The following is a 12,399-nucleotide window of genomic DNA, read 5'->3' as shown; positions in this document are numbered from 1 at the left end:
CTTGCAACAGAAAAATAACTGGGTGTTAGTTCCCCATACATTCTAGTAATTTTTCAATGGATTTCTTTAGAATTTCTGACATACTTTGGTCAAAAATGTGATTATTGAATGATGCTCAATTTGCGGGATATTCATTCTTCTTCCCTACCAATAACAAAAATTCAATTTTTGAAACTGCATAAGATACATCAATTTTTTTCATGCTATTTTATAAAATATTAAATTATCAACATAACTTATTCTACAATTTATTAATACATTTCATATACCATCTCAGAAAATTTTCACTAGAATAATCCAACAAAGTAAATTAAGAAGAGAAATTGTGCACCTCATTCCATTTTATATTCTTGTAATGCCGAGCAAAACAAGGCTGGAGAAGAGCCAATCATAGAGTTGTGATCTGAAGTGCTAAAGGACCACTAGCATTGACTATATACTTGGTAGGGGTGAAGTTGTTGTTGTTATTTGGTTTTTAGGAGCATTAGCAACTAAGGCCATGCTCCGGGATATGCGGTGGTCATTCCCTGACCTTTCCGCATCCTCCGTATTTGGTGGTGACAGGCTCGAACCCCGGTCTAATCAAGAAGCGTGTGCTACGCACTGCTGCTGCTGCTGCTCCTTCCCACCTGGCTACGGAGGCACCATAGGGGGGGGAAGTAAGAAAAAGACCAAAGGTAATGGGTGAGTGGTTAGGACTGTTTGGTATTCTGGTAGGTAAATGAACAAGTTGAGTCATTGGTAACTGCAAAATCCTCAGCATCTCAACTAGCTGGGTATGTGCAACTACAAAACTGAAGCCAACTGGAGTTGTGAACATTAAATCACCAAGGAAAAATGCCTCACTATTAGGAAATTTAGACCAGAGAAAATAGAGCAAAAAGTTCTGAGTGATGGTGGCAAATGATAGAAGTAACAGATGAATTTCAAAAAATGGGGGACAGATTTTAAGCCAAAGGAGATTAAGAGGAGGGAAGAGGAGGAATTTCAAACTAGGAAGCCCTTGGTAAAGAATATCAGAATACAGGCAACCCCAATTTAACATGGTCCTTCTACAACACTGTTTTGCTCTCTAACAAGATTAATAAAGTGCAGCAGTTCTCTCACAACACGGTACTTATATGAAATGGTTTTGCTCTAACACAATTAGAGAATTGTAGCAAACCTCACACAACGCAGTATTTTTGACTCTTTTGTGCTGGGGGACACTGCTATTATGTTGGATGTAATTCTTCAACATTTCTATTCTATTTTGGAATCCCCGTATTTTACTTGGGAAATTCACGGATTAGATTCTGTGATGTTGGTGATATTGAACTTGTGCTTGAACTTGTGGAACAATCTAGATTTCAAAGTTTTATTACTATTGGATAACGTGCTAGGCCAGCCAAACGTTGAAGTAATGTTCCTACCACCTATTACAACTCGTTTAATTAGATCAAGGCATTATATAATATACCTTTGAAACTCATTACAATTGTTGTTGTTATTTCGTTTTTAGGAGCATTAGCAACTAAGGCCATATTGCTCCAGGGATATGCGGTGGTCATTCCCTGACCTTTCTGCCTCCTCCATATTTGGTGGCTCACGGGCTCGAACCCCGGTCTAATCAAGAAGCATGTGCTACGCACTGCTGCTCCTGCCCACCTGGCTACACAGGTGCCAATCATTACAATGGATTTTGGAAAAAATTGATTCCGAATTGAAGTAATGGAGACATGGAAACATTTTTCAATTGTTGACTGTATTGGAATCATAGCTTTATCGCTCATAGGAGTAAAGTCGTCAACATTAAATGCATGTTGGAAAAATGTATGGCCCGAGTCAGTTCATTCTGGAAATATGGTCGAACCAGCAGAAAATGGAATCGGTGCAATAGTAGAACTTGCTAAGTCGGTAAGAGGGGAAACTTTTGATAATATGACTACTGAAGGTTCATGGATAGCACAGTTGGTAGAATCAGTAGAATGCGTCCTCCACACACCGGGTGGAAAAGACCTAAGCTCAAATCCTTCAATGATGGGAAGAATTTTTATGGGTGTTTTTCACATCATGGCTGAGTTAGTCAGTTTCAGGCAAGGGCAGCAGTGTTTTCCTTCCAGAAACTCGGGTTTTTCATCCAGCAAAACAGAAAATCGACCTCAGAACACATGCAATTTACAGACAATATATACAAAACAACATGGCCTTAGTCGCTGATGCTCCTAAAAAAAAAAAAAAAATATGATTGCTGAAAACATTCAACAATTACCAGTAGAAAAAGAGGTATAGCAGATTTGATGGAAATAGCACTGGAAGCAAATCAAATCAATTCAGAGGATGATAGCGCAGTTGAAAATTCTGCTGCATTTCAAAATTTTATACCAAAAAGTATACGGAAAGGCATAAAGTTAGCTGAGCAATTAGAATCTCATTTTTTGAATTCAGATTCTTCAACTGAAAGGAGCCCAAAGTTCAAAGGGAGCTACAAAAATGCTTAGTTCCATATGATGAAATTTACAAAGATCTATCAAGCAAAAGCAAACAAATCTAGATTATTTTTTAAAGAGAGTAGAAGATACACAAAATCTAGAATGGTGTATTTTTATTAACATTTTGTTAACGAAATGGTGTATTTTTGTTAACATTTTGTTGACAAAATGGTGTATTTTTGTTAGCTCTTGGAACGTAATCCCATTTTTTGTACTGGTTCTTAGTCCTGTATAACACGGTTTTGCACTACACGAGATTTTACAGGAACCTAAGTACTGTGTTATATGAGGGTTGTTACCTGTAAATATATGCACAAGCAATGCTTTTTTTGGGACAGGCAACGGTACAGCATACCAGCACCTTTATTAACAGTGATGTGTGACATTTGGATGCAGTGCACTCCAAAATTTGCAATATTTCATAAATTTTTTTCACATGTTTATCTATTATTCAAATAAGCTTAAAATTATTTAACTAAATTTGCAATATGGCATCATGTGGGCCAACATGATGCCATATTGATTGTTATTGCCAAAAATTTGTTCGAGAAATTTGGGGGGGGGGGGGTAAAAATGTGTGTGTGGGGATAAAATGTTTTCCACAACCTATAGCTTATTATACACTGTAGGAAAGAGCTCAACGAGTAGGCTTAAAATATAATTTTAAAATATTTTTAAAATTAAAAATGGCAGCACTAGACAGGAAAATGTGAATAATTTTCGTGACCTCTACCTTTATTTCCGTCACTAACAGAGCTAAAAATTTAAAAATCGCATTTTCTATGCGTTATTCAATGCTTTTCAAGAGAAAACTATTCCGACTGAAATCTATCATTTACTTTTTGTGTTAAAATTAAAAAAAGTTTTTATTGGACTTCGATAGCATGCTTCTTTGTACTAGGTAACCCTTCTTTTGGTGACAAAAAAGTTGCTAAATAGTTAATAATTCTATAAAGGTCATTTATAAATTTTGCGACGAGAAGTATTTTTTAACAATTTTCAAAGCTGGAGTTGTCCCGGCAAGGAGGTACTCAGAGCCAGTGTTGAGGCGACAATGGTGGGGAAGTGCCTGTGCAGAGTCTTGCATGGCTCTCACCTGCCAATCGCTTTTCCCCAAGACTTTAATCGCTTCTCCAGGAAGAAGTCAGAGTCGCTTCTCCCACTCTTGTCATTCACAAGAACAGGAAAGACTCAAATAGACAACGTTTTCGTTAGTTCCTCAGTTTTAGGCCAAGCCGGGTACTAGAAACTTTTTTCAGTTACCATAAAGCTCTCTATTTCAGATACTACACTAACGACCATTCGTCACTACGGACCCTTCATCCTGAGTGCTGGGCACTCAGGATGAAGGGCACTCAGGATCAGTCAGTAGTTGAGTGCTTTATTTAGTAGTTGAGTGCTTTATTTACTTATTTTGCTCACATTACTTATTTTTTTTTAATATATTTGAATAATAAATTGATGCTTAATAAGCTGTGTTAATATACTAAATTTGTTGTTCTTATTCCAAAAACATTACTACTAAAGTAACAATATCAGAAAAAATAAAATTTAAGTACTTTTCATATCCTTTTGATTTTCAATTTTTCCTGATAGCAAAGAATGAGTACCAATGCCTATTTTTTTTTTTTTACAAAAAAGCACTGTGCACAAGTATCAGCTTTTAAGCAAAAGAAATCATAATGATAATTATGAGAAATTGAGAAGAGTAGTGGTTGATGTAACTGATAACTGAAATTGTCAGACAAAGTAAGTGGGGCTGAGAGATAGAATAAAATGGACAACAAGCTGGTGTATCATTCAGAAAACAGCATATCTATATCAAGTTTGTCATATAAATTGACACCTGCAATATACACACCAAAAGATTATTATCCAAACTCCACATTCTGAATAAAACCTTGCCTCTGAACACTTTTATTTATTAATGTTTTGCAATGATTTCAAAGAAATTAAATATGTTCTAATAGTCATGTAAAACTTTAATGAGGCCGGCAAATCAGTAGGAAAGTGTTTCTTTGTGCTTGTTATTTTATTTATATTTTTAAATGGAATATTACAAAAACAATCATCTAAAATATCACTTTGGTAACTTCATACTAGGAAGCTTCTTATTTCCAAATTTTGATATAACCCAAGGGATAAAAGAATAAATAAAAATACAATAACATGTTAATAAAAATAAGTTAATCAGAGAAAAATTAGCAAGATGGCCTCACCTTTTTTCCTTTATCAGTGTTTGAATTTTGATATTTCATTTTTTAGTTACATTATTATCCAAAAACTGGCTATATTACACCCATGCTATATGCCTGTTGTCACTTACAAAATGAATGAATAAATTGGCATCTGCTAGAAATGTATGAATGATAAAACTGAAGGTGAATCATATACTATCATGTTTTATATAAAAATTAACTCTGCATACAATAATAATTAAAACACTACATACCTTTAACTGACTTTGCTTAAGAATATCCTCAATTTCTAGTATTTCACTGTTACTAAGTCCATTTAAATCTAAAAACTAAACAAAATGATAATTAGCATTTAACTTCACATCTCTCCCTCCCATGTATAAATTGATGCAGCAATAAAGAATTACTAATATCCAAATTTAATATAATTTTTTTTTTTGTAAAAAAAAAAAATTAAAACTTCACAATTACATACACTAATGCATGAGGAACTTTATAATTGGATTATTAAGATCCAAACATAATTCTATCATAAAACCTGCCAATTTAACCCATCCTAAAACTTTCTGAACGCACGTGGGCTATTATAATGAGTTTCTCACCAGTAGAGAGCTCTGTGGAATGAATGCAAATCTTAACGGGAAATTTTTCAAAATATATAAATACGAAAACTTTGCAGATAAATGCTTTCAAATTTCAGTTTGCCATTATTCAGACTTGGCTGCAACATTAGCATGTAGCCAAGTCAGAATAATAAAAATAATTTAAAAAATTGTTTTATTATTTTAAATAATTAAAATAATACATAATTAAACAATAATACTAAAAAGTGTTTAGGAAATTTACTAAATGAACAAGTTAATGCAAAGCATTTTAGTTCATAGTAAATCATCGAAGTAGGTGAAATGGTTTTGTTTTTGTTACATCTCATACTGTGAACGCCTTCACAAGTTGCCTGTTATTGCACTACCTCAAATAAGCAACACTCCACAGTAGAGACAACTAATGTAACTTATTCTCAGTGGATACCACCAACACAGATGGCACCATTTTGAAGCTTGTTGGCTTCTCATTAGACGGGGTGGGGGGTAAATACCTGCCTAAATCCTTTTAAGTACTTTACTATCACACACCTTCTGGCACCTCTCATATTGTGAAGTTAAACTTCATAACTGGGTTGTCAAGCATTGTTTTCACTCTTTTCTTAACTGCTTGACCATTTCTTAATGGATTGCAATAATTATTTAATGTCTTAGAGAAATTAATTTAAAATTTAAACCTAACATTTTTTACCCCAATACCATTAACAATATTATTAAGTGCACAATTTTCTGTTTACAATTCTAATTCTACTCAAATGTTTGCAAACTATTATCAAACTATGCAAATATTTGAAGTGTAATTTAGGAACAAGCACCCAATAATTTTGAACTGACAAATTAACACACTAGACAGACTCACACAGGAGCCAGTCAAAGCTGGAACCAGTTTTGTTTCATTGGTGGGGGAAATAATTTTCATAAAAATGTTTATAAGGAAAGACTGCTGAAGTTCAAACAGACACCTGTGTTTGCTACTAAACAGTTTATCCTTTAAGAATCCCCACAAATAATCACAGTGTGTTAAATCTGGGAAGCATGGTGGCCATTCAGTGGAACCCCGCCATACAATCTATCAACCTGGAAATTTTCAAAAATTTGTGGCAATTTTTGCTCCATCCTGCATAAAAAAAGCAATGCTGAAAGCTAATTTTGGACTGCATTAAGGGAATGATTTTGTCTTTAGGAGTCAACAGGAGGTTAGGCAAGCAAAGACAGATTATGAGAAATCTTTGACAAGAATGCAAAGAAAAACAGCAGACTTCTTTACTTATGTAAACTCTAGAAGGAAGGGGATAAATCAGATTGGTCCGCTTGATATCAATAGTTTGATTGCTGATGAAGGTGATGAACCTGCTAAGGTAGCTGACAAACTGAATGAGTATTCTGCATCTACAGTCACACATGAAGAATGTCTGTAGGGAAGCGGAGGCTAGAAGCTTATCAAAATCTAACAGGGTGCTAAATAATTTTGTAATAACTAAGATTAAAGTGGAACATAAAAAATCTATCCACTTATATTAAAGGACACAGCAAAGAAAGTAAGCAAACCCTTAATCATAATTATGAAACTTGGAATCAAGCGAGGTCCCCATGGAGTGGAGATGTGCAAATGTGTCCCCAATTCACAAGGGGGGGGTCAAAGGGTGACACAAGTAATTAACAACCTGTTAGTTTAACTTCTGTTCCAGGGAAAATAATGGTTAAAGAAGCACTGCAGGATCATCTGCACAAGACTGTAGTTACAGTTTAGACACAGCAGAGATTTGTTAACAGGAAGTCTTGTCTGACAAATGTGACTGGATATTATGATGTGGTCACAAAGGAACTGGATGCAAAAAATAATTTTGATATCATCTAGGATTTTAGAAAAGCTTTTGATACTGTTGCACATGGTAGACTACTGTACAAATTGGAGCAGTATGGCACTGAGGGCAAGTTGCTACAATGGATAAAAGGATGGCTGAGAGGGAGAAGACAGAGAGTGGTAATCAATGGACACTGCTCTTCGTGGACTGATGTTATTGGTGGATCCCCCAAGGGTTCACTATTAGATCAAGTGTTCTTTTCTGTATTTATCAGCGTTTTGAAATATGAAATAATTTGTTTTTTGAAAACTAAAAGTAATGTGAGCATTCTTCCGTGTGAGTATTTTTCTATGTGGGTATTTTTCATGTGTGCATTTATCTGGTCACACATGACAGCATAGCATAAGCTACTCTTGCAGCCTGTCTGCACTACACAAAAAAACTTCATATCTGACTGCACAATTAAGCCCCAAGTCCTGTTCATTTTCTACTACCCTGAGTGTAGTACCACATTATTCTGGGGTTACTGCTAACCATATGCAGTACTTTGCATTTGTCAATGTTAAATTTCAGTTGCAAACTCTTAGAGTATCAAATTTTCTAGATCCTGTTGCAGTAGTATACTATTATTACTGTCATTCACAACCTTACCAACCTTTGTATTACCTGCAAATCCTGATATACCTTCATGCAGAGATTGGCTAACTTACAGTGATGAAAATTCTATTCAAATCCTTGACAAATAAATAAATCACTGAAATATGTCTGAATTGTTTGTTGATAAAAAACAAAAAAGTGTTGACTGTTCACTTTGTAAGACAGAAAAAATAATATATTTTTATAAATAAAATAAAAGCTTTAGTTGCAATAAAACCAGAGCATTTTATTTCCTGTAATTTCCCTTACAAACATTTACATCTAAATATTCTACTTTATATTAAAATCAAAAGTTTTATATCAAAAGTTATATTAAAATACATTGTATAGAAATAGAAATAAAATATATAAATTCAACATTTTGTTGCATTTTGAAATATGAAGTAATTTGTTTTTTGTAAACTAAAAATAATGTGAGCTTTCTTCCGTGTGGGCATTTTTCTTGTGACCATTTATGACAGTGGAGGTTTTTTCTGTGCGTAATTTTCGTGTGGGCTTTTGTCAGGGAACCGCTGTCATGTCAATGATATACAGAAATTTTGATAGCAGGGATAAGGAGGTGATTGTCCCCTTGTATAATGTTAGGCCACACCTTGAGTAGTGAATACAAGTCCAGAGGCCTAATTTTGGAAGGTGTATAGCTGCTGCAACGAATACAGAAAATGGCAACGAAATTGTTAAGTGGAACAAAGGATTTCTGTTCCAAGAAAGCCATAAGTTCTGCAAATTGCAGCATCTGGAGATAGGCACCTGCAAGGTGATCTAATTGAGGTGTATAAGACCTTAAATGGTTTGAGCAAGCTCAGTGCTGATGGGATTTTTCCTCTTGCTCAGATTACTCACCTGAGGGGACAAAATCAAATTGCAGAAAGATCATTTTAGAATCAATGTGCAGAAATTTGCCTTTAGCCAGCGGGTGGTTGATAGTTGGAACAAACTTCCATCTGTCATAGTGGAGGTCGAAAACTTAAATAAGTTTAAGGCAGAACTAAACAAGCATTTGGAGTGAATAGATGGGTGAAATGGGAAGGTTTTTTTTTTTTTTTTTTTTTGGCGATGCTATATAAGCTTGCTTTCTTGTATCACATGCCTCTACTAATGCTAATGTTAATATCCCTTACAATTTTCACAAAGGCTATTTGTGCCCCATTATATATTTTTTCTATGAAATTTGCCTCCTATACCAGTTCATAATACAAATAATGACTACAAATTAAACCAAACGTGTGATTAACAAATTTAAATTACCACATACAGAATGCCTCAAAAAGATCTGCACACATTTCAAAAAATAAAATTAATTACAACTCTCCAAAACTATTATTATTAAGTGTGTACAGAAGCAAAAGTTTCCAACACATGGTGAGCTAGGACAGATATTGAAATTGTCCACCATTTGCTTTCAGTGTTGTTATTGTTCACAATAACAATACCGAAAGTTCACAATAACATTTACAGTTATTGTTCACAATAACAACGCCGAAAGTTCACAATAACATTTACTGTTATTGTTCACAATAACAACACTGAATAGCAAATGTTCTCTTAATTAACTGCTGGGATAGCTTCACATGCTTTTTAATTTAATTTTAGAATTCTTAAAGTGTGACTGGTTTTTTAATACTACATCCTTCAGATGTCCCCAAAAAAAAGTCAAGTGGGATTGAATCACGTGTCTGTGGTGGATACTGAATACTTCACCACCAATCTCAAGACTGGTGGATAGGCTTGTGATGAAATATTGAGTATCCACCACATGGGAGCACCCCATCTGTTAGTAGCAGATCACTTCATCCACATACAATTCATAAATGGTGAGCACAATGGATATATTAAACGTGGAAATAATTATCACTCATAACTCTCCTTAAAAAAATGCAGTCCATCAATTTCCCTGGAGAAGGTACCACTCCTGAGAAATTCACTGTTATCTCTACACGAATGTTTAAATTATTAGAGACCAGTGCATTCAATTATTTTAGGTCACTGTAACCAGTGAGCTGGAACGCTGCATTACCTGACCTAACAGCCTTGTCTGAGATTTCATTCTCATGCAAATCTCTGCAACACCATATCAAAATTTCCTTCACCTATTGATGAGCAGGATCTGGAGACAACGTGTGATATCATAGGCTGACTCACGTTCTCAGGAGCTCACATTTTCTGTTCGAACAGAAATTTATGTGCGGCGTGATAGCATAAGCAGAGGGAAATCCTTCCTCTCAGCCAATAGCAGTGTTTGTAAACGTGTTAGATGAGTGTTTTGTTTTTGCATCCTTTAGTTTAAGACATTTCTGTCACTCCCCAAAAACTATATGTATAACAATTATGAGATTACAGCGAAACCCCACATTATATTTTTACGATGCGATGGTGTCTCTGGAGCGATTAATATCTTAAAGTAGGGGTTCACCGTAATCACATAATCATTATACATATAGTTTTTGGTGCCTCTTTCTATGCTTTTTTGTGCAAACCTGCAAGAATTATCTTTAAGAACTTGAATATTAATTTTATCATGTTATCAAAATACAGCAGACTCTTGATTTACTGGGATCACATTAACCAGGACACTTCAAGGCTCCAAATTAAAAAAAAAAAAAAAAACAACTAGAAATCATAAAATTCAACTAATAACTAGAATAGGTATAAACAGAGATATTTCGCCAGTCGTAAATAAGCGACAAGAAGCGGCATTATAAGTCATTATTAGGAGATTAGTGTGGCTATTATCTTGCACTCTCCCCCCTTTTCTTCACACCCGTTGCTAAAAAAAAAAAAAAAACAGAGAGAGAAAGAGAGACCAGATTTTTAGTTTTTCTTTAGTGCATCGCATCGATTGTTGTGTTCCGTCGCACTGCAAAAAGACAAATTTAGTTTCGTTATTTATGTCAGGAATGTTGGAATCTTTTTTTTTTTTTTTTTTTTTTTGTTTTAGAAATTGTGAAAATGATAGGCAAACACAAGCGTTGTGCTTTCAATTGAACAAAAACTTGAAATTATTTGAAAGTTTGAAAACGGTGCATCCGTTAAATGTCTAAAGAACCATTATAATGTTAGTGACCAAACGATAAGCGACTCTGTAAAAAATAAAGGGAAGCTATTAGATTTAAAATGGACATCATAAAAATTAAAGGGAAGCATCGTATTGGACATGCGAATAGTATGTGGTAAGTTTTTTTATCTATCGCCATACTTTTAACATACATTTGTGAACATTTTTCAACACAGCAAGTCCCTGACTTGCTATGTCGTTCCGACTTAAGTTACATTATTTATATATACAGTGAATTCCGGTTATTTGAGCCACCGGTTAATCGGGCCACCGGTTAATTTTAAAATTTGCCCCATTTATTTGGGGCAAATCTTAAAAAACCGGAACTGATTCGAGAAAATAGACAGGGTTTACTTCGCTTAATTGGGACAACATGCCGTTTAATCGGGGCAGGAGACCGCAGCACTGAAGATTACCCTAGGATTGTCTCCGACTGTAGTTCGATCGGATTTCTGGAGGTCACAACCATAAAACAATAAAAATAATTAGCAGTCACCTGTTTATTGGGCTTTTCTATTAGTGAAATCTATCATAAACTCATAAACTCCATCTTATTGAATTTGCGATAATACGGACAGCTGGAATTCTGTGGGTTATTATGGTTACACTTCCATGAAATCTTCAATCATATAAAAAAAATAATTTTCAGAATCTTCTCTTCATTCCCATTTTTAAAGATTCGTAACTAGTTACTCCGTTCTCACTTGCACATATCGTGTTACTTGCAATTTGTGTGTGCCGTGTTTTTTGTTATTGATTGCTTATCTTTTTACTGTTTTATATTTTAACCCCCACCCACAAATGTCAGTGAACAGAAATGTCAACTAGTTAGTATGTACATATTACAGTACATATTAATTATTCCGATTATCACGTATATTCTTCCGAATTTCACGTATCATTTAATTTTTAATTAGTAAGGTAATAAAGGGTAAATTTGTGCTTAATATATCTTTACTTTTATAGCCTGTGGATAATATTCCTTCCATTTTCGCTAATTAAAATCGCTGTTTAATAGAATTAAAATTCAATTCACAAACGTGATCACAATGACTGGCACTTACTAAACATCATATAGTGAATGGTACTTTACTATGGTGAGTCCATCGTAGCGTAATTTGATTGTACAGTGAACCAATTGTAAAGCGGGAGTTCATTGCATTTTTAACTATTTACGTGAAACTTCGGATAATTGGGGCAGCCGCTTAATCGGGCCAAAATGCACTAGTCCCGATGTGTCCCAAATAACCGGAATCGACTGTATATTTTTTTATGACTGAAGATTTCAGTGAAGGGGACACACATTTCACTATAATAATTTAAAACCCACAGAATTCCAGCTATTGGTATCATCACAAATGCAATAAGATAAAGTTTACTACCCGTTTATAATGAATTGCACAAACAGAAAAGCCCAGCAACCCGGAAAGTGCGAATAGTTTTAATTGTTTTTTGGTGTTTTTATTTTGTTAGTTTTTGGCGCATCGGCTTCTGTGACCATATTTGCACCTCCCAAGGTTTTAGAATTTTGTACTCTGATTCAAGCCCGAGGCGGGATTCGAACCCCTGACCTTTGGGTTGCCAAGCAGGCATTTTACCCACCCGGCTAGC

General features: G+C 34.7%; 1 protein-coding gene across 2 annotated transcripts in view; it reads right to left on the bottom strand.

Moving 5' to 3' along the window:
* LOC150080955 (ubiquitin carboxyl-terminal hydrolase 10-A-like) overlaps nucleotides 1-12,399 on the bottom strand; it is a 251,119-nt gene that overhangs the window by 190,102 nt on the left and 48,618 nt on the right. For both annotated transcript variants that reach the window (XM_090381270.1, XM_090381271.1), the window contains exon 3: nucleotides 4,924-4,998. In XM_090381270.1, coding sequence (XP_090237396.1) covers nucleotides 4,924-4,998 — 75 coding nt within the window. The remainder of the gene's footprint in view (nucleotides 1-4,923; nucleotides 4,999-12,399) is intronic.

Source organism: Mastigoproctus giganteus, chromosome 9, assembly GCF_048544385.1.
Source record: "Mastigoproctus giganteus isolate SK-2022 chromosome 9, ASM4854438v1, whole genome shotgun sequence".
Taxonomy (NCBI): domain Eukaryota; kingdom Metazoa; phylum Arthropoda; class Arachnida; order Uropygi; family Thelyphonidae; genus Mastigoproctus; species Mastigoproctus giganteus.
Note: the sequence above shows the minus strand (reverse complement) of the source record. Positions and strands in the feature narration are given on the sequence as shown.